The following is a 23,420-nucleotide window of genomic DNA, read 5'->3' on the forward strand; positions in this document are numbered from 1 at the left end:
ACTAGAGAGTCCACGTGCTGCAAACTACAGAGCCCACATGCTCTGGAGCCCGTGCCACAACTAGAGAGAGAAAAACCTGCACGCCACAACTAGAGAGAAGCCCATGCGCTGCAACGAAAAACCTGCATGCCACAATGAAGACCCGACACAGCCAATAAATAAATAAATAAATAAAATCAAACAAGCACTGACCTGGGCTTCCCTGGTGGTGCAGTGTTTAAGAATCCGCCTGCCAATGCAGGGAACATGGGTTCAAGCCCTGGTCCAGAAAGATCCCACATGCCACAGTGTAGCTAAGCCCGTGCACCACAGCTACTGAGCCTGTGCTCTAGAGCCCATGAGCCACAACTACTGAGACTGCATGCTGCAACTACTGAGCCCACATGCCACAACTACTGAAGCCCGCACGCCTAGAGCCCGGGCTCTGCAACAAGAGAAGCCACCGCAATGAGAAGCCTGTGCATCGCAATGAGGAGTAGCCCCGGCTCACCGCAACTAGAGAAAGCCCGCTCGAAGCAACAAAGACCCAATGCAGCCAAAAATAAATAAAATTAATTAATTTTTTTAAAAATTAAAAAAAAAAAAAGAAACAGCCACAATGACTGATAAAGAGTTTACCACTTCTTTCTTCCTCCCACAGTGAGATCTTTGAAATGCAGCAAGTGAGTCAAAATAGAGGGGAAAAAAGCTCAAGATAAAAAGAAGTATGCATAACATGGTCTCATATAACTCTCACTATCTCTCAAAATGCATGACACAGATAAACAACACAGGGATCATCCCATACAAACACAAAAGAAGCATTAAGAGAGCTGAATCTGAGCAGCAGGAGACCCGTGGGAATTTCCTCTTGACTCTGCCACTAACTGGCTATGTTAACTCTGGCCAGTGTGATGAGTTGTCAGTCTCCCAAGTCCCTCAATATTTGGAAATAAGGAAATATGTCCCTTTCTAAGAGGTAAACTGTATGATGGATCTGAGCATCCATTGATTCACTTATTCATTCTTCCAGTTTTACAAGTAGTTATTGACTATCTGCTATGTGTCCGGGAATATAACGCACAGTGATACAGGGATGAAAAGACAAACAAGGTCCTGCTCTCATGGAGCTTACATTTACTATGGGACATAGACAATAATAAATCACTAAACACATTAATCTTATACTGCAAATAGTGGTAAGTGTTTTGAAACAAAGAGATGTGCTAAGTGTGTTGGGGGAATGGTACTTTAGATTGGGTGAACACAGAAGGCATCCCTGTGGAGGTGATGCTGAATTCAGAAACATGACTGACAAGAAGGGATCAACCCTCTGAAGATCTGAGGAAACGTGTTCCAGATAGGATGGCAGGTGCAAAGGCCCTGAGGCAGGAAGAAGAGCAGAAAGAGCTCTGGGAAGAGTGGTAGGAGGTAAGTCAGAGATGGAGGGGTCAAACCATGGAGGCTCCTATAGGCAATAAGGAGTTTGCAGGTTCATGCAGACTTTGAAACAGAAGAGTGATATAATTTAATTTATAATTATTATTTAAAAGGATCATCCCAACTGCTATGTGGAGAGGAATCAATTTGGAGGCAATTTCAGTAGTCTACATAAGGGACTGGACAAGTGGTGCTAGAAAAAGGAATAAGAAAAATGGGAAAGGTCATAGTTAGATATATTTTGGAACACAAGTGATGGGGTTCAGAACACACTACCCCAAAATATGGTGCCTTGGCATACTGAATACTTTGAGCTGAAGGAATTCAAGAAAACACAGATGCAGGAAAGTCCTTCTGACCTTCCCCAGCCCTCCTCCCCTGAATCAGGTCTTAAGGCCCTCATGAGAGAGGTGCCCTCCCTATACCCAGAGGAAAGGAACATCCTTATCTCCAAGACACGGATGTTAAGACAAATCCAAACAAGCAGGCCTTTCTAAAATTTCCCCAGTCTATTACCCTTAGCTTTTTTGAACTTTTTTGAACTATCACATTTTTCTATGACTCTCCATTCTTCATTAAACCTAGTACTAAACACACATAGGTTTAACTGTTTCTTCTTTGAGATTTCATTTCCTTATAAAGGCTCCCATGTCATATAAAATTTTCAGACCTAGCCAGGGTCCCTAAGAGTGCTGAGAAAAACGTTTTCCTCTTCTACACAAGTCAAGATGACATACTGATGTGTAGGATGAGGAGAGTGAAAGATAGAATTAAAGATAACGGAAGATGATGTTACTTCCTAAAATAGGAAAAGCTAAGAGAGGAACACGTTTGGGGCTGGAGATCAGGAATTCTGTTTTTGAACATATTAAACTTGACAAACCCAGTGCACAAATTTTCAAAAAGAATAAATGAGATTTTAAAACACCTAATATATAGGGACTTCCCTGGTGGTCCAGTGGGTAAGACTCCACACTGCCAATGCAGGGGGCCTGGGTTCAATCCCTGGTGGGGCAACTAGATCCTGCATGTATGCTGCAACTAAGAGTCCTCATGCCGCAAATAAGACCTGGTGCAGCCTAAATAAATAAATAAAACACCTAATACATAATCAATGCTCAAAAACCAGTTATTTTTTCCCCAAATTTACTAAATCTCCTAAAGAGATAATATCAATCTTACAGATTCAGGAAACTTAGTTGACTTAATATATGTGAATAAAGGTTATTGATAATAATGAAACATGTATGTAGCTCTTCCCACGTGCCAAGTACTATTTTAAGTGTGTTTCATCTATTAATGAAGTTAATCCTCCCAACAGCTCTATAAGGAAGGTGCTGTTATCTCCATTTCACAGATGAAGAAATGGAGGCACAAAGTAGAGGTTGAATATACTTGACCAAGTCCACACAGGTAGAAAGCAAAAGCTGAACAAAAATGTATTACTAAATGCCCCGATGTATATTGCAGATAATAAACTGAGAAACAAAGAGACAGATTATGTTGAATATTTAACAAATATTCATTGGCCATCTCACCTGTATCAGGCAATGTTCTAGGAACCAGATAGAGCAATGAGAAAAACAGACCAAAAGACCTGCTCTCATGGTCTCAGTCAAGGAAAAGTGATTTGGAGAAGGAACAACTTGGGCTTAGCCTGGAAACTGTGTAGGATTTGAATACAGGAAGGGGAAAGCAGGAATCCATTAGCAAACTACAGTGGCCCCTTCGGTACAGCCTGTGACCTGTTTCTGTCCGAGCCGAGAATATTTTTTACATTTTTAAAAGGAGAAAGAGAAGGAGGAAGACTATAGATACGACGTTCTGAACATCCTTGAAGGAGGAGGAAGCAAACACTGCAAGCAAACAGGCCCAGCTATAAAGGTGCATTTGCTGCCTGTTCAAGAAGGCACATGGACCCCAGGATGGCTGGAGAGGAGATATTCACTGAGGAAAGTGGTGAAAGGACAAGGACAAAGAAAGGCAAGAAGTAGAAACAAGGGCTGCTGACGTTGACAGGTTTTTTTTCTTTGTAGGTGATGGGATGGCATTGAAGGAGAGTGAATCCATAGGAAATCACTGTTCAGGAGAGTTGGTTCTCACACTTGAAAAATGTGTCTAATCTTAGAAGGGCTTAAAGAATAGTACTGTGATGCACATGACAAGGGCAGAACTCTAGAGCTTTCAAAAGCAACTTTGAAAGAAAACATCTGCCTTTCACAAAAGCTCTGCCTGAACAACCTTGGAAACCCTTTCTTTTAGGATATGAACCATAACAAACACCTACTGAGTGGTGATCATTTTGTAATGTATAGAAATATCAAACCACTATGTTGTACGCCGGAAACTAACATAGTGTTATAAGTCAATTATATATCAACTTTTAAAATAATTAATTTTTAAATATAAATGATTAAAAAACTTACATAAAATTATTTAGGGCTTCCCTGGTGGCGCAGTGGTTGAGAGTCTGCCTGCCGATGCAGGGGACATGGGTTCGTGCCCCGGTCCAGGAATATCCCACATGCCGCGGAGCGGCTAGGCCCGTGAGCCATAGCCGCTGAGCCTGCGCGTCCGGAGCCTGTGCTCCGCCACGGGAGAGGCCACAACAGTGAGAGGCCCGCGTACCGCAAAAAAAAAAAAAAAATTATTTAAATAAAACTGACATTAATTTGTTTTGAAAAAACAAAAACAAATCACCTACTGAGACCTCCAAGTGCACGTGGAACTTGTCTTTGCTAGAACAGAAATCTCACATCTATACTCTGGGTCTAACGTTTTGTTGCTGTTCTTTCAATTTTTTTCCTTAGGGGAGAGAACAGAATTTTATCTGTATATTTGCAAATTTTATCCTAAGTGTAACTGGAATATGAGACATGAACTATGTGGAGAAATCTGGCCAAATGTGGAACAAGAAGGGTAGAGGCCCAGAGACATAAAGGACTGGTTTGCTTAGGGGCTTTATTGACAGGACAGTAAAAACAACGGCCAAGTGGGAACCTGAGCCAACTGAAAGTTAAATAACAAGAGACAAACTTGCACAGTAAAATGAGAAGACCTTTGAGAACGGAAAAGTATGTCTAAAGAGGTAGCCTTAGAAAGAGGACAGCACCCTAGTAGAAAAGGAGATTAAACAGTTTATCTTTCAAGAAAGGAGGAACCAGTTCTAAAAAACAAAGCTCCCTGGCACTGAGATAATATAATCCAATGTAATAGATAGCAGGACAACTATATATGACATAACATAGAAATCAGCAATTCTCTATGTGGTACCAAGGACAGACATAGTGTTATTAATTTGTTATTAATTGACACTAGATAAAGCAATTTGGGGACACCCATTTTTCACACAGCCTATGGAGCTTAGTACAAGCCACTGAAATGTAACAATAACTATAATAAAAACCCAGAAAAAGAGATTAAGGCATTTGTGCTTGGCGTGATTATACTTATTTCTCACTGAAACAATACATTTTAACAATTACCCATTTTAAAACAACATAAGAGAAAACACTTCTTTATTGAATTCCTATTGCTGTTGTAACACATTACCATAAACTTGTGGTATTAAACAACGCAAACTTATTTTCTTACAGTTCTGGGGTCAGAAATCTGATATGGGTCTCACTGGTCTAAAACCAAGGTATCAGCAAGACTGCATTCTTTCTGGAAGCTCTAGGGAAAAACCTATTTCTGTGCCTTTTCCAGCTTTTAGAGGCTATGCACATTCCTTGGTTCGTGGCCCCTTTCCAACTTCAAAACCAGTAGTCTTTCTTATGCTGCATCACTCTGCTGCTGACTCTTCTTCTGCCTCCCTTTTCCACTTTTAAGGATTTTGTGATTACATTCGCCCTATGCAGATAATCCAAGATAATCTCCCTATTTTAAGGTCAGCTGATTAGCTAGCAACCTTAATTCTATCTGCAACTGTAATTCCCCTTTGCCGTGTAATGTAAAACAGGTTCTGGAGATATCTTTTGGGAGCCATTATTCTGCCTACTACAACTTTAAACAAAGTTAAACTATATTGTGTAAGATGGACATTAAATCTATCAACAATGCTGAAATCTTAGATTTGTTCAGCACCTTTATAGACATTACACATTCTTCTATATGCCTGAAAGGTAAACTCTGTAAATCGAGTACAGAGTTTACCTTGTAAACTAAATAAATTGGTATGCCTTTTTGTAATATTCTTGGCTTGGGAGGCCTAGGGAGCGTTACTGTACTTTGCAGATTCTGACAGCTTAGAAAGAAATATATATAACAACTACTGAAATATGTAGTATTTCATATAAATAAATAAATTGGTATGCCTTTTTGTAATATTCTTGGCTTGAGAGGCCTAGGGAGCTTTACTGTACTTTGCAGATTCTGACAGCTTAAAAAGAAATATATATAACAACTACTGAAATATGTATACTGTCTCTTTTTGGGGAGAGTAACAATATCCTAAAATCACTATTTTCTGTTAAAAGAATACATGTTTACACTGCAGACACTAGAAGAAGTTGAGTGTTTAATGTTTTCTAAAACATTTGGTCAGAAATTTAATTTTTTAAAAATTTTAGTTCAAGAGAATGCAAACAGTAGCAGTGAGGAAAAGGCAGTTTTACTTCCAGCTTTGGCTCAAATAAAGCAAAGAAATTAGCATAGTGATATCAGCCCACGGCGGTATTTTAAGTAGAAAAAGAAAGCATTTACTTTTTTCATTTATTTATTTTTAATTTATTTATTTTATTCATTCTTTTATTTTTCTCTACATTGGGTCTTCATTGCTGCGTGCAGGCTTTCTCTAGCCGCGGTGCAGTGCATGGGCTTCTCATTGCAATGGCTTGTTGCGGAGCACGGGCTCTAGGCACGCGAGTTTCAGTAGTTGTCGCTCGCAGGTTCTAGAGCGCAGGCTCCGTAGTTGTGGTGCACGGGCTTAGCTGCTCCGCGGCATGTGGGATCTTTCCGGACCAGGGCTCAAACCCATGTCCCCTGCATTGGCAGGCGGATTCTTAACCACTGTGCCACCAGGGAAGCCCTACTTTTTTCATTTAATTTTATTATTTTCTTACAGACATGTTCCAAACAAGCTATGATTTTCTTGGCAAAACAGCTCTATCAGGGCTTCCCTGGTGGCGCAGTGGTTGAGAGTCCGCCTGCCAATGCAGGGGACACGGGTTTGTGCCCCGGTCCGGGAAGATCCCACATGCCTTGGAGCGGCTGGGCCCGTGAGCCATGGCCGCTGAGCCTGCGCGTCCGGAGCCTGTGCTCCGCAACGGGAGAGGCCACAGCAGTGAGAGGTCCGCGTACCGCAAAAATAAACAAACAAACAAACAAACAAACAAATAAATAAATAAAAATTAAGAAACAGCTCTATCGAGTCTCGCCAACCTCTCCCTTGAGGGACACAGAGACTAGGGCAAAGGAAAGAAAAACGAGGCTAGACACCTGTCCCCAATGGAAAAAGGAAGAACACACCTGAAGAGCAGCTCAGACAAAGGGACCCAAGGGGGAAAAACAGTAATTGGAGAGAGACTGCTTCAAGCTGTTGCTGGTTTATAAGGTAAATCTATTCCTGGACGAAAGGGATACAGTAGCAGCACACTAAAAACTGGGACAGATTGTATCTCCTTCAAGGCTCCGCTATGACACTCCTTCCAGGAAGTTTTCCCAGCATGGCCTGAGCCCAGTTTGGATGAATGATCCGCCTGAGAGTGCCAGGCGTCCCATGCGCATCTCATTAATGCATGCATGCATTCATTCATTAATTCATTTATTCACTTAACTCATATTGAGCACCTAACACGCTCTAAGCCCTAAAAATAAAAAAATAAACAAGGCATAATAGCATTTATCACATGGCATTTATTTGTCCTGGTGTTGGCTTTCTGTCTCTCCCACAGCAGCTTCTGGGATGGCGCCCTATTTCATTTTTGCATCCTCAGTGTCTAGACAGTGCTTGGCAAGGCTAGATGCTTAATGAACTTAATGACCTCAAAGCGTACTTCTGATAGGGGGCTATGTTCTCCAAATCTGTATTTGAGGGGACAGGGGATGACCGGTACACAAGATGAGAACGGTAAAAGCATCTTTATTCGGAGTGCATAAAGAACCCCCCCAAGAAGGGGGGTTCTCGCGAGCCCGCCCGCGCGCCTCACCAGGTCAATGGCCGCGATGTTCCGGAGCGCCACGACTCGCCGGATGGACTGGAGCGGGTTCTCGGTCAGGTAGATGAGCCGGTCACTGAGCAGCACGTACTTTAAGGTGTGTTTCCCCGTGTCGGACACCACGATGCACTGCTCGTAGGCGCGGATGGCGTCGTAGACCTCGGGCCGGCAGATGCCTCCGCAGGAACGCGTCCAGGCGGCTGTTCTTACGCGCGGGGTGACCGGCCCGCGCGGGGCTGGCCATGCGGGGCGCCCGCTGCAGGGCCGAGGGCTGAGAGTGGTGGACGCCTCCGCGCAGCCCCGCCTCCGCGCCGCCCGCGGTAGAACCCACGCGCGCCACAAAGCCGTCGCTACCCCCGGGCGCTGGGGGCCGGGCCCCGGGATTCGGAGACCAAATCCTGGGTCTGTCTCCTTGGAGCATCACCACCCCCCTCCCGGCCCCGCCCCCGCTCCCCCCCAATCCTGGTCTCAACCCCAGACAACAGTGGGCGGGCCGCGACGCCGGTCCCCCAGGTTCCTTGCTGGCAAGCATCCTGGGCCCTCCTCTCACCCCGGGCCCCTACCCTCGCCTACTCCAGCTGTTGCAGACCAAGCCATTTCTTACAAACTGTGTGGAAGCCTCGGTTTTAGTCGGGTTTTCTATTAGAAACTTGAATGACATGTAATTTACCGATTCATTTTTAAATAGAACAATCCTAGAGCCCTATTAAGATCAATCACACAGGCTTATCATTCGATTATAACACTGCATGGCATAGCTCTCTAAGTTTTATGAGTAGAAACGTAGCTTTTCTTTCTCCAACTACATAAAATCAGACAGAAGAAAATCTTATAAATTGTTTTGAGCACACCCAAGCCTACCTAATGGATATGTTTCTGTTCCCAGTGCCCAGGACAACGCCCTGTAGGCAGTCGGAACTCAATCTGTGTAGGATGAATGAATGGGTGAAGCCTGCATCTTGAACAAATTGAAGCTTAGAGGTTGAGAAATGCTGATCATGCAGCCTTGAGACTGCAGGGTTATAAAAGTACTGCTTAGTTTTTACAGACCATGAATAACTTATTATAAATTAGGTTAGAGAGATGAGAAGGACACAGCAACAGAAACTTGCCTCCAATAACTCTAGGTGAGAACTTTCATTTTAATTTCAAATCCTAGAAAAGTCATTCTCTCTTCCTGCTCGCTCACCCAGAGACCTGGTAATGCAAACCATATATTTATATTTTGTTTGATTTGCTCCAGCTACCTGCAACCCAGAATCGAATTACATATTCTTTATTGCATTTTATATTCTCCTTTTCCTCATATTTTACTATGGCATACTGTATGTTGTAAGCAATTTCAAATCCTTTGTGGAGAGTATAAATAAATTAAAATGCATAAACTTATTGTAAACTAAATCGCTGCAAAAGGGAACTGAGGAGAAATGTTTGGATGTGACTAAAGAAGTCTGAGGAACTCGATAGCAGCAAAGAAGTAGAAACAATATTTCTTTTTTTGGCGAGAATGTATTTGGTGAATAAGAGAAGAGCCACCTGCTGACAAAATTTTAAATGACCTAGCATTTAAAGTTTTCTTAGAATCTGATCATCTGACTATTCATAACTTCATACCTGGAGCCCCAGAGGCATGGCTATTTCCTCTGAAATAAAGACTATTCGCTATGTAACCCATTCTAGAATTTGTTGCCTCAAACCAACAGAAGGCAAAGGCCCTTCAGCTTTGCTAAATAGCCACACCTCACAAGAGTGGTTGAAAAGAACCTAGGGGTAAGACAGGAATAAAGACACAGACCTACTGGAGAACGGACTTGAGGATATGGGGAGGGGGAAGGGTGAGCTGTGACAGGGCGAGAGAGAGGCATGGACATATATACACTACCAAACATAAGGTAGATAGCTAGTGGGAAGCAGCCGCATGGCACAGGGATATCGGCTCGGTGCTTTGTGACAGCCTGGAGGGGTGGGATAGGGAGGGTGGGAGGGATGGAGACGCAAGAGGGAAGAGATATGGGAACATATGTATATGTATAACTGATTCACTTTGTTATACGGCAGAAACTAACACACCATTGTAAAGCAATTTTACCCCAATAAAGATGTTAAAAAAAAAAGAAAAAGAAAAGAAAAGTAAATGGCTACTGCAGAGGTGGAATGTGAGGAAAGTGGGGAAAGGCATCAGTCCAGACTGCTATTTCGTGTCTCTTGGGCTCCCTGTTCCATACCCACTTCCTGGGACTAAGAAACAGAATTAATGGATCAGGACTGGAAAAGACAGCATATCTGCTCTGTCAGGAATCCCATCATAAATGAGCTTTTGGTGATAAGGGTACTAGGCTTAACAAATGTTGCACATGAAGAAGGGAATTTAACAAAGGGTCTGGTGGTTTAGGTGAGCTCAGTTAAATTTTTAACTTTGTGGCACACAGAGAAGGCAGTATCTTGGTTTCCAGTCACTTGTTGTTCTATACTGTTGCCAGTGTAACAGCAAAGTTCGGATCACAGGAAAGGGGTTTAATATAGGAGAACGATCCCTGGATTTGGAGTCAGGAGAACTGGATTAGAGCACTAATCCTGTTGCTCAGTATCTGAGATTTTTGGAAAGTCACTTCACCTTTTTGAGCCTCATTTGACCATTCGTAAAATGAAACTAGTACTAATTTATGCCCTGCTAACCAAAGAGCTGATGTGAGGAGCAAAGGCAATGACTTATGAGTTCTGAAAGCACTACAGACATGCAAAGTATCCATATTCCCTTATCTTTTGGTAAGCTTTATGAGGATAGTTAACATAAATACACCCTACATAAGCATTTATTCCTTATCTTCTAAATCCATCCAAACTCAGGAAGCATTTGGTACAGATCCTGTGCAATCAAGCACTTAAGAGATGTTTCTTGATAAAACTATCCAAAGGAATGGAACATGACTTACCTGGAACTAATACCCAAAGGCAGTCTCCTTAACCAGAAGAACAGAATAGCCTTAGGTCTAAGGATGAGAGGACAGTAGTGTTGAGCATAGGTCTGCAGAGCCAGATGCCATGGTTCAAATTCCAGGTCTCACTCAGTAGTTTAAAAAATTACCTTGTACAACTTATTTATTTATTTATTTATTTGGCCACACTGCACGGCATGCAGGATCCTAGTTCCCCAACCAGGGATCAAACCTGGGCCCTTGGCAGGGAGAGTACGGAGTCTTAACCACTGGACTGCCAGGGAGTTCCTGGACAACTTACCTTAATTGCTCAGTGCCCCAGTTTCCTGATCTGTGAAACGGGGTAATAGTACCAACCCCATAGAGTTATTATGAGGATTAGCAATGTTTCTAAGTAGTTAGAACAGGTACCTAGAACAGAGCGACAATGTGTACATGTTTTAAAAATAAATTGAACAAGTATGTGATTTCCTGGTATATATATGGTCATTTAGTTCCCCATATACAAAGTAGTAATATTAAACTCTTCCTTGTTGGGTGCAGCCTAACTTGTTAAACTTTAGATTAAGGCTCAAGACAACATCTAATCTACATGCACAAATATACAAACAAAATAATGGCATTTTTACCTTTTTTTTTTTTTTTTTTTTTTTTTTGCGGTATGCAGGCCTCTCACTGTTGTGGCCTCTCCCGTTGCGGAGCACAAGCTCCGGACGCGCAGGCTCAGTGGCCATGGCTCACGGGCCCAGCCGCTCCGCGGCATGTGGGATCTTCCCAGACCGGGGCAGGAACCCGTGTCCCGTGCATCGGCAGGCGGACTCTCAACCACTGTGCCACCAGGGAAGCCCTACCTTTTTTTTTTTTTTTAGTTGCATTTTTGGTGGAGAAATGAGCAGTGGGCCATAGGTCATAAGAATCCTGTAAGGATTTCAAACTAGAAGTACCCTTCAGTGGGTCTAGGGATCCCAAGTGTTCCCATCTCCCAGCGTGAAACTAAAGACAGTATGTATAGAGAGATACTTGAAGCCTGTAGTAGGTAAATAGAACCTGCACTTTTAAAGGTGTCTGAATTAGGAATCCCTTGGTATTTCTACTTAGTATTAATGGATACTGACCATTTAAATATCTACAACATTAGCAGTCAACTGACATATAGAGAAGAGGAGGTATCATTATGATAAAGTCTAAGGAAACATGCAAATGCCTTGGATTAAAACAAACAACTTTTTCTTTTACTAAATAATGCCCCAGTGCTCTGTTCTGCCTCAGGCTTCCTGCTTCACACCCACTTACTCTAAAAGAAACCAATGACTTGACTAGAACCCAATAAAGACAGCTCACCTGACCTATTTTCCAACTTCTTTCTCGGCCAGGAAACCCATCATGAATGAGCTTTTGGTGACAATGGCACTAGGCTTAATAAGCTTTGAGACAAATAAGAGAATCTGACACAGAACTCAGTGGTTATCAGCTCATATTCTATTATTTGGGCTCAATTCAATACATTTCACGGATATTTGCAGAGAAATTATTACCCATAAACAGAATCAGGATAAAACTTATTTTCAGTCTTCAAGAATTGACTGGGCTTCCCTGGTGGCGCAGTGGTTGAGAGTCCGCCTGCCGATGCAGGGTACACGGGTTCGTGCCCCAGTCCGGGAAGATCCCACATGCTGCGGAGCGGCTGTGCCCATGAGCCATGGCCGCTGAGCCTGCGCGTCCGGAGCCTGTGCTCTGAAACGGGAGAGGCCACAACAGTGAGAGGCCCGCGTACCACAAAAAAAAAAAACAAACAAAAAAAAGAATTGACTAATAGGTGAGTAAGACAACCACACAAATTTAATACAAAACAAAAACATATTAAAATATATTAATGACATGAGAGGTATGAAAAAAAAGCACAATATCAAGGAAATGATCAAATAAGCCTGGTTATGGAAATGTGGAAACACTTCTTGAGGGAGGTAGCATTCAACAAATTCTCAAAGAGTGAATGAAACTGTTTCTTTTTTTCCTTTTATTATAGTCAGTTTTTAAAATTTTTTTTTAATGAATGGACTACATGTTCACTGTGAATTTTTTTTTAAATCCAAAAAGGTACAAGGAAGATAACAAAAATCACCTGCAGTCTCACAACCTAAAGATAACTTTCAAGTAATGGATAAGTTTCCTTCAGTAAGTCCATGAGAGAAGCTTTGAAAGCCTAATGTAAGGTAGAGGAAATAAGGAAAGGAACAGAAAAGATAGATGTGACAGCACTATGCTGAAATTGAACTGGATCACTGAACATGAAAGCAACAAACTGACCCTAAGAGCACTGAGTTATGTTGAGGAGTTGAATGCATTGGTAGAAATAGCCACATCAGGAGGGAGATGTATTCTGTGGGTAAGATCACAACTTTGGTTCTGGACATGTTAAGAGTTGACATGCTGGTGAGATGTGTAGGTGTCTTGTAACACAAGTTAGGAGTACAGAATCTTAGAACCCGAAGTAGAGAATGGGAGATTATCTTCATAGAAATGAGTGTTGAAGCCATGGAAATAATTACTGAGAGCAAGTGCAGAAAACAGAAAGCCAGATGGCTAAGGAGGCAGCCTTGGGGAAGACATGGTAAAGAGAACAAAAGTAGGAGTGCAGTGAACACAGAGTAGTCATCAAAAAAAATAAAAGGATTTTGAGGATAACACAGGGTCAGAGTCAAGAGAGGAATTTCAAGGAGGAAGGAAATAGTCAACAGAAAAGTTGAAATAAATTAATAAAAATGGTCACAGGGTTGGATCATTTGTAAGAGTTTTAGTAGAGTGATTTGGGAACAGAAAACAGATTACAATAAGTGAGAGACTGGAAGATTAAGTGTAGGCAACATATATGGTGTCCTGAAGACAGGAAATCTAGAATCAAGAATCTAGGGTTCTAGCCCACCATTTACTAGCTATGTGGATAAGTTACTTAAAATAGATCCACCTGTTTATTTATTTATTTATTTATTTATTTATTTTTGGCTGCATTGGGTCTTCGTTGCTGCGCATGGGCTTTCTCTAGTTGCGGCGAGTGGGGGCTACTCTGTTGTGGTGCGCGGGCTTCTCATTCCGGTGGCTTCTCTTGTTGCAGAGCACGGGCTCTAGGTGCACGGGCTTCAGTAGTTATGGCGCGCGAGCTCAGTAGTTGTGGCTCATTGGCTCTAGAGCACAGGCTCAGTAGTTGTGGCGCACGGGCTTAGTTGCTCCGCGGCATGTGGGATTTTCCGAGACCAGGGCTCGAACCCATGTCCCCTGCATTGACAGGCGGATTCTTAACCACTGCACCACCAAGGAAGCCCCTGTTTCCTTTTCTGTAAATTAAAAATGATGATCATGATCATGATCATGATATCTGCTCCATCCCTACAAGGTTAAGAGGAACAAATTAGAAAAGTTATATGGAGACATATTGTAAACCATAATGAAATATATAAATGTTATCTACCCTAATTCTTTCAAGTACTCTGGCAATTGAAAAAAAGGGAAATATGGGACAGGAACAATGTTTTATTTTTATAAGAGAGGTGCCTCACCATATTTATAGGAAGAAAAATTGACTTAGCACAATAGTTCTACAGCGTCATCACCATTTAGTGGAACTTCATTTGAGAGACAGGGGTTAGAAGCACAGACTCTAGGGCCAGACTGTGCGCGTTTGAATCCCAGTTCTGCTACTTAACTTTTATGCACTGCTGTTTCCTCATCTGTAAAATGGGCATAATGATAGTACCTTGTGAGGGTTAACATCTGAACGTTCAGGACTGTTTCTGGCACATAATAAATGCTCCAAAATGTTGCCAATTAGTACATACAAGCATTGCCATGTGCAAGCACACATGCTTTAAGTTAAAATAATCACAGCTCTTTGTCAACATTTTGATAACTGGCATTTTATGTTAGTCTGAGATGGGAAACTGTCCATCCCTTTATGGATGGGGGAACCAGAATACAGAATGGTCAAATTTAATATCCCTCTCAGATCCTCTTCAGGTGGATTCCAAGTAGTTTCCTTATTTGTTACGAAATAACATGAATTTACAAAATTCAGAGGTTTTTTACAATCCTAGGTATTTGAACTACCATAAAGGGCCAGTGTTATTAGATAAACTGTAGATAAGCTATAGATACTAGATAAGCTGTAGATAAACTTCCCCATATGAAGTATCCACAAAATAAATTTACAAATGAAAAAGGCAAATATAGATGGTAACAATACAATAGACTGTATTTTGAGGGTCTTTAGGATGATACAGTGGAATACACTGAACATATGACAGACTTTGGAGCCACTTAGACCACGATTAGCATTAGGCCTCCATATTGTTCACTTATTGAGTTGTAACTACAGGCTGGCATGGTACTAGACGCTGGGGATACACTGTAATAGCACAGGAATCCTAGCCTGACATTTTAAACGAGTAAATTACAAGCGTGATGCAAAAGTGATTTGAGATACTTTATATATGAAATGCCTGGTGCAGTGTCTCGCACATGGCCGGTCACTAAATAAATGTAGCTGTTAAATGGTTACATTAATTTTATTCTACTTTTCCTTCCATTCCCCTCCCCCAAGTTTTGTTTTTCACTGTAGTTCCAGTGAGGGCAACCTAGTCTGTATTCAGTACATACTTAACAATCAACAATGAAACCTAAATAACGAGCACTTATTGTATGCCAAACACATGTATTAATTTAATCCTGCCAACAACACTTTGAGGTCAATATGATTATCATCCACCGTTTCACTGATGAGTAAACTTAAGTACAGATAGATTATGTAACGCGCCTGAAACTGAGGTTAACAACTAGTGAGCGGGGTGGTAGGTGACGGGAGTGGGGCGAGCTGTTATCCAATCTACGCAGCTTGTGCCCACACTACCTCTACTCAGTATTAATAAACTAATCGGTGAATGAATAAACGAAGTAACAGTATCACAGAAGGAACCTACGAATAGGACTTCCTAAGAAAGCGCTCCTTCTTTTCACGAATGACAAATACTGGTACGTTTAAAAAAAAATTAAAAATTTTCATCGCTCCTCGGAGGATCCTCACGCGGGGGAACACGTGGGACCGCAAAAGAGAATAATTAAACAACTGACTCACACGTGGTTTGGACCACGTGGTGAGGCTCTCCAGGGCTCCATACTCTAACCTGCCAACTACCTACCTAAGCCTTTACGGAACGTGCTAAGCAAACCCAACCCTGGGTCTCTGTCCCGGCGCAGAAACAGCAAGGGACTCTACAGCCGGGAGAGATTCCCACGAACCCCCATCCCAGCATGCACCAGAGACCCCGGCGACCACGTCTCCTGGCGAGCGCCCGGCGAGCGCGTGCGCCCCATCGCCCGGAAGTGTCGCCTGCACATTGCATGCTGGGAGTTGTAGGCTCTCGGTCTGGGTTCGCGGGCCGTAGTCCGCACTCTCCATGAGGCTGCTGGCTTTGGTCCGCGCGGCTCCGACGCGGGGAGCGCGCTTCGGGCTGACTCAGCGGCGACGGCGGCGGCAGCAGCGTTAGCTGGCCCTCGCGCTCTTTCCCTTCCTGGGGCGCCGATCCCGCCTGCCAGCTTGGTAGCTTGCCTGCCCGACGCCACGCAATAGAAGGCGCCAGGGGACGCGGAGCGGCGAGAGGCGCGCGGCCCCGGCCAGCTCTGTCTCCGGGGTTAGCGCTGCGGCCGTGGCGGAGGACTACGGTGACAAGGACGAGGGCCGCTCTCCCTGCTCCCTGCTTGCGGCGCCGCTCCGCTCTGCTGACCGGCCCTCGGGAGTGCAGGCTGGGAGGCGGCATGGAGTGATAGGGAAGGTGACTCGGGGCTCGGGGCGGGACTCGGACCCGACTCGGTCCACGCGAGGCTGCGGGGAAGTTGGCCGGGAGGACTGGCCCGGGGATCCCCCATGTCGGGGAGTGGTGCGGGTCGGGCCCTGCATGGCGATGCTCCCAGAGGCTGGGCGGACTGGGTGGGGGTGGGTACAAGCTGCGGCCGCCGAGGCTGAGCGCGTCCCCAGTGCGTGGCCGCTCGTTGCCGGGTGTTTCATCACCCGAGTTGCCACGAGGCTCCCTTTAGGGGAGGGATCCGGGGGAAGGAAGGGGCCAAGGCCGGCCGAGGAGGGCCCCCATTGCCTGTGGCCCCCGATATAGTAAAAGTGGCCGAGCCCGTTTGTAATACTTGTAGCGTGTCCCACCAGTTTCAACTGCAGAGACCTTAGACTTGATTCCTCCCACCCCACCCCCGACCCCCGTCCCAGGACAAAAAAAAGTATTATTTCTGTGTAGTAATTTGCCAGCACGGCACGCCATTTTTGCTTTTCCCTTCCTCACAATTCTGCAGGAGTAGAGAAGCGTGATGTTTCCCTGTAACCCGAAAAAAGGAGTACCTTTTGAAAGTGCTAATTGTAACGACTAGCACTGTTTGAAAGTGCTAGTTGTTACTGAGGGAAGTTACGTTTTATTAAAGCGACTTGTCAGAGTGGTGTTAAAAGGCTGGAAAGATTCAGTCCTGGTCTTTGATCAGTCTTCAGTAGGTATAGAGGAATTTTTCCAGATTGTTTTGATTCTTGATTTAATGGCTATACATGGGAGAGTTAGGGCTTGATGTTTCGAGTATGTTGCTCGCCTTCCCCCGGAACATTTGCTAGATGCGTAATTGAAGTGTTTATCACATTGTAACAAATGTTTAAGCCTGCACCGCTATGCGGTGTTAGAACATTATGCACAACCTTTTACTGGGAACATTGTCACCTTTTTGCAGAGGTTGTAACTTCTCCGTTTTTTGCATACATGTAAGTAATTTACCATTGCATGTTGATTATTATCCAAGTGCCTTCTCCGTGGGGGATTCTTTCTGTGCTGACAACTGTAACAAGTTTTGTTTCCTTAAGTTGTTTTGTTTGCGATGTTTTTACTTAGGACCACTTGCTGTTTCCCTTGGTAGAATCGGAGTGACCAAGTTTACGCAATTTTCCCTAAAGCCATGCCAAATTCAAGGAATCTTTTATAGGACTTAATCTGGGATTCATAGAAATTCAGATTGTCTTTTCTTTCTGTGTGTGCATTTTTCAGGGGAATTGTCATCAAATTTTCAACAGTACCTTTTTGGTTTTCCATCTGTTCAAAATGCCAGTTTACTAGTATAAGAAATCTAGGGCTTTCCTGGTGGCGCAGTGGTTGGGAGTTCGCCTGCCGATACAGGGGACACAAGTTCGTGCCCCGGTCCAGGAAGATCCCACACGCCGCGGAGCGGCTGGTCCCGTGAGCTATGGCCGCTGAGCCTGTGCTCCGCAGCGGGAGAGGCCACAGCAGTGAGAGGCCCGCGTACCGCAAAAAAAAAGAAAAAAGAAAGAAATCTAGATTACTCCAAGTAGTTCCCATTCTCCCGTGTGCCTAGCTCTGAATGATAGATAAGCTATTGAGGATCCACTAGGTGCCAGGCATGCTTTTACATACCTTATCTCATTGAAGTCTTTGTAACTTTATGAGTCAGATGCTCTTTTTCCCATTTCATAGAAAGGGCTCTCTCTCTCAGGTTTGGTAGTTGTCTATGTGGCCCTAGTTTGAACATGACAAGATCAGAGTACCAATACAGGTCTTTACAAATCCAAAATGTATGTTATATTATGTCCTAGGGACACAGTGACAAATAGGCAGTCCCTCCTTCCCTTTAAGGTTAATGAGAGAAAAGTAGTAAGCAGACAGTGACAATGTATCAGCATTTAGGTGGGGCATCTAATCCAGTTTGGGAGAGTTGAACAATAGAGGTCAAAGTAGCGTTTTTGAAAGAGGTGACCTCTAGGCTGAATTCTGAAGAACAAGCAGAGGTTAACTAAGTAACAAGGAAAGAGCAATGTGTCCAAAGAAGATGAAAGGCAGAATACCACTGGCCTTGCTGGGCTAGGGTGCAGAATGGTGAGGAGTCGTTGAAAAGTGTTTGGATCTTAATCCTGAGGGCAGTGGGGAGTTACACTGCCCCTCTGTAGTCTGCAAGTATGATGGTAATCGTAAGAGAAGGGGTCAAGCTTTCTTCTCCAAGGCTCTCAGCACATATCCTGATTTATCATTTGATTCAGGCAGAGCCAGGGAGACAGAAAAGCATGTTGTAGTAGGAGTCTTCTAACCTGGATCTGATCCTGGTCTTACCATTCCCGAAAGGCTGTGACCCCTTCCACACCACATCCCCCATTTAGGTACTTGACCCCTTTAGGCTCTGATCTTCTCTTTGGTTAGATCAGTTATGGTCTAATTGGTTATGATAATTTTTTTTTTAAAAAAGCCTTACAACCTTTTAATAGGAGTAGTAAGATCTGGTCTCCCTACCTCAGGTAGAGTTTGTTCTTTGTTTCTGCAGATAAATAAACAGTTTATCAGAAACCAAGTTGCCTTTAGGGCTGGTCATGTTCTTACTTGAGAATGTTAGACCCTATATTGTGAAAAAATGCAGTATTTTCCGGAGACTAAAAAAAGTTCTTAAATAAGAAAAATCAGTGTTGTCAATTTTTATAGCTACTGTTAGAAAACAGTTTTTGAAATACATTTCTGGAATTGGGCTGGCAAGAACAGAGATCTGTAAAAGGCAGAGCTAGCCCATTTTTCAAAAGCTAAATGACTTGTTTTCACTCTTTAGCTCCTTTTTCATTTGACTTCTCCTGAAGTACTTGGTAGACTCTCCAGAAAGGCACTCTGAGATCTGTATTTAGTCAGCCATTCTAATTTTTTTTAAAGGATTGTGATATTGATAAATGGCAGTAAGCAAGTATTATAATTAGTGTAATAAGATGATCTGGATTTGTCTTTTTTTTAACTTAATGTAGTTGCACAATCGCACTTTACTGGAGATGGTAATAACATAAATTAGATACTTCTATTTCAAGAAAAAGAATGACTTTCTGGACTTTATTGATGATCTTGAAGAAAAACATTTGAGAACCTTAATGGCATACCTTAGATTTTTAGAAATTACACATTAGCGGAGTATTTAGCAGACCCAATCTTCTGAGACTTAGGCTCCTTTAGTTGTAATTTGGATAGGTTCAAAAGTTCTTTTAACTCTTAAACTTCTTTGCATAATGTTACCGCTTGTTATGATATTCTGGATAAGCATCTATTTTGTTTATCAAGTATTGTTTTCTTTCAACTTTGTGTGTGTGTGTGCAGATGTTTGTGGATTCTTCTGTGGGATCAGAGGGCACGCCTATTGTAATCAGAAAACTCCAAGTATAGCAGCAGGGATGGATGAACAGGCTCTTTTAGGGCTAAATCCAAATGCTGATTCAGACTTCAGGCAAAGGGTAAGTTAAGTCGGCTTAATCATTTTTTAAAGCATGTTACGGAAAGATTTGCATTAGAGGACTTGAATCAAAAATATACATCTGATAAAGGTCTAATTTGGGTGGAAATGAATAGAGAAACAAATTTGAGGTATTTGACTATATTCTGAATACAGAAACAGTGAGTGATTGTGATTTATTTTCTCTTAAGTTGGCTTAAAAGTATTAAAATCTCATGTAATTCAAGGCAGGTCTTTATGTCACATCACTATTTCTAATTATTTAAAAGTTGTAATGCAAAGGATTGTTCAAGGGACTTTCCATAGTAGCCGGTGTACATATTATATTTTCCCATTGCTTGGTTTGGTCTAAACAAGTTGCTTAACCCTCATGTTAGTGATAGTTAACATCCTTGTTATTTAGACATGTAAGTAAGCAGTTATGATATGCCATCAGGCTATGTAAAATGATCACATGACAAAGAATCCATTATGAGGTGCTGGGATATTTGGGTAAGTATAAACAATTAAACATAATTTAGCCTACACCTGTAATCATGACTATGGCTGAATGATAGAAGAATCTAAAGAGCAAGCCTATAATTAAATTTTTTAAAGATGCATGGGTGGTTTGAAGTATAAGGTAAGTGGATGGAGAGTCATTTTCTTCTTTCTACTTCTCATAACAAAGAATTTTTTAAATTTTTTTTTTATTTTTTCATTTTTTAGCGGTACGCAGGCCTCTCACTGTTGTGGCCTCTCCCGCTGCAGAGCACAGGCTCTGGACGCGCAGGCTCAGAGGCCATGGCTCACGGGCCCAGCTGCTCCATGGCATGCGGGATCTTCTCAGACCGGGGCACGAACCCGTGTCCCCTGCATTGGCAGGTGGACTCTCAACCACTGCGTCACCAGGGAAGCCCCAAAGAATATTTTTTATAAATGAGCTAAACGAGGTTAACAGTTTCACAAAAAATAGCAATTTAACAATTTCACAAAAAATAGCAATTTTTCTGCTTTTAAGTAGAGATTTTTTTAAGTAGTAAAAAATTTCCAGGGGTTTCCAGCATAGTATATTAAAAGAAGTAATCAGCCCTCCAGATGGAGGTAAATAATAAGAATTGAGATTTAAATAGCTAATTACAAGATACCTATCAAACTGGTTAGGACATGAAAAGTCATTAAAAGTCCATGTCTTCTGTGTATGGACAAATATTTCTTTTCATGGGAGTGTAAGCTACCTGCCTTCAAACCCTTAGTCACATAGTCGAAGCATCACAGACCTGCACCTTTAGTCTGGCTTGGTACTTCATAGTTATTATAACTAAAATCTTTGACTATTTGTTTAGTTATTAAATAAACTTCTGTTATTTTTTACGTTCCTTTTTTGAAATCCTTTGTTTTATAATTAAATTCCACCATCTGACAGGTTTTTTTTTTAAATGTGCCATGATTTTCTTTTTCAGAAAAGTAAAACTAGTACACTGGCAGTGGTTTTAATATAGAAGTTAGGTTTTTAATCAATAAAAATGGGTTCTATCAGTCACAGGCTTATGTTAGGCATCCTGGTGCAGGCTTAATTTGATATCCCATTAGGCCAGCCTGCATAACAATTAGGATGAAAAACAAGGAATCTTAAGGAAAAGTGAGTTCTGATAGTCCTGATATTGGAATTCAGGAGTAGTGGGAACTTAATTCAGTTTCGTAGTAAGATAAATGACTACCAACCCTGGTTCCCAATTGTCTGTCTGTAGTTCTCTGTTTTCTACATGGGCAGTAAGTAGCTGAACTGACTTTGTTGCCACTTAGAGACAGTGGAGCGTTAGAAAGAAGGTACAAGAGAGAACTGGGTGATAAAAGCTTTGACTTGTTCGTCATTGCCACAGGTTTTTTTTGATGCTAGTATCACATGGATTCAGAGTGCAAAGACTAGGTAAAACTGAAATTTTTCAAGTTATTATCACTTAAAAAAATAGAATATCTGTCTTTGGTTTAAAACTTGCTATTATTTAAAGAAAATGAGGCTTCCCTGGTGGCGCAGTGGTTGAGAGTCCGCCTGCCGATGCAGGGGACACGGGTTCGTGCCCCCGTCCGGGAAGATCCCACATGCCGTGGAGTGGCTGGGCCTGTGAGCCATGGCCGCTGAGCCTGTGCATCCGGAGCCTGTGCTCCGCAACGGGAGAGGCCACAACAGTGACAGGCCCACGTACCGCGAAAAAAAAAAAAAGAAAGAAAGAAAATGGTATGTCAGTGACAATTCTAGCAGCTGAATCACACCTCCCCCTCCTCTTTTGGTAAGTGAAATATTAGGTGGTAATGCAGTATACGATTGACTTCAGCATTGTCCCCTGCCCTGGCCCCTGGGGTATTCCTAAAGGAAACTCTAGGTTTCATGGAATAGATATTGTTAGACACCTGAACTAGATTATTTTGCAGCTGCTTGGGTTCCTATATTCTTAATTTCTAAAGATAGCTGTTACTTACACTTAAGATAGTATTTGGTGATCTTCTTCATCTGCTCGCGTTCATTTATCTGGTCCTCTGTCAGTGGGAGCAGCCACTGAGACCACGTCTGAAAACCCATTCCCTCATTCATACAGTTACATAACACAGGAAACTATCACCTAAATACAGTGGATTTTTTGCTGCTTATTTTTTTTAACCTCTAACTGAAAGGAAAAAATAATTTTATATCTTGACAGTATATGTGTGTGTGTGTATGTATGTGTATATATATGTAAACATAGACACATATACACATGAATATATGACATATACACACGTGACTAAGACAAGTTACACAAAATAATAGTTATTCTTGCTAGGTGCAGTGCAGTCTGATATTCTGTATTGTTTCATTTTAAAAATTGCTGATCAAGACCAATAAAATTGTGTTCATCATGGATGGGGCACAAACCACATTTAAAAAATATATACTGACTAATTGAAATTAGGTTCCTCTAAGGCTTAATATTGTTTCTAACTAATTTCAGGGTTTATATCAGTATGTAATTGCTTTAAAATCATTTAGCAGTGTTTCTAGAGATTATGTGTTATTTTCCTGACTGAGATGTTTTTTACAAGTTGGTGAGATTACTGTTTGTCCATTGTCATGTGTGAAACCTGCATCTGTCATTGATTCCAGTTGCAACATACTAATGGAAAAGTGGCAGAAGTCACTCCCATTTTCCCAACAGTGGTAGAGAGCATATGGACTTGGTGCTGCATCCAGTCTAGAGTATACTTGCTCTTATGACAGGCCCCAGAATTCATGAATACAGGGATGAGAAACACATTTCCTAAAACTTTGACCATTTCAGTTATTTGGTACTTCTGCAAACTTCATATCAAGCACTTGAACTCCGACTTTAATCTCACTTTTTAGGAAACTTACATGATACAGCTGAAGATTTTAAATAACTCTCCTTTTCTGTTAAACAGTAGATCAAATGACATACAGAGTATGTTTCATCTTTTATAATCACCTCTTTAATAGCATGTTTGCTATTAAATAGGAAACATATTGTTTATATACCATTTTATAATTGCATATACCTCAGTAGTATAGCACTTGACACAGCACTTGAGTGTTTTCTCTTTGATCTTGCTAATAATTCATAGATACCTGCAG

General features: G+C 42.2%; 2 protein-coding genes and 1 long non-coding RNA gene across 10 annotated transcripts in view; 1 reads left to right on the top strand and 2 right to left on the bottom strand.

The window, feature by feature from the left end:
* Positions 1 to 7,994, bottom strand: part of C11H12orf56 (chromosome 11 C12orf56 homolog) — a 62,154-nt gene extending 54,160 nt beyond the window's left edge. The window contains 3 exon segments of the mRNA XM_033440396.2: positions 1,591 to 1,612; positions 7,569 to 7,742; positions 7,744 to 7,994. Coding sequence (XP_033296287.1) covers positions 1,591 to 1,612; positions 7,569 to 7,742; positions 7,744 to 7,821 — 274 coding nt within the window. The 5' untranslated portion in view covers positions 7,822 to 7,994.
* Positions 7,995 to 16,193: 8,199 nt separating this feature from the next.
* XPOT (exportin for tRNA) overlaps positions 16,194 to 23,420 on the top strand; it is a 38,112-nt gene continuing 30,885 nt past the window's right edge. For 4 of the 8 annotated variants that reach the window (XM_033440538.2, XM_033440539.2, XM_033440540.2 and 1 more), the window contains exon 1: positions 19,578 to 19,814. In XM_033440538.2, the coding sequence (XP_033296429.1) occupies positions 19,593 to 19,814 (222 nt within the window). In that variant the 5' untranslated portion in view covers positions 19,578 to 19,592. The other 4 variants (XM_033440541.2, XM_004276590.3, XM_033440543.2 and 1 more) reach the window with 3 other exon arrangements.
* Positions 17,975 to 23,420, bottom strand: part of LOC125960393 (uncharacterized) — a 39,384-nt gene continuing 33,938 nt past the window's right edge. Inside the window, exon 3 of the long non-coding RNA XR_007469986.1 lies at positions 17,975 to 18,078. This is a non-coding gene — a long non-coding RNA (uncharacterized LOC125960393). The remainder of the gene's footprint in view (positions 18,079 to 23,420) is intronic.

The sequence above is a fragment of the Orcinus orca genome, chromosome 11, assembly GCF_937001465.1.
Source record: "Orcinus orca chromosome 11, mOrcOrc1.1, whole genome shotgun sequence".
Lineage (NCBI taxonomy): Eukaryota > Metazoa > Chordata > Mammalia > Artiodactyla > Delphinidae > Orcinus > Orcinus orca.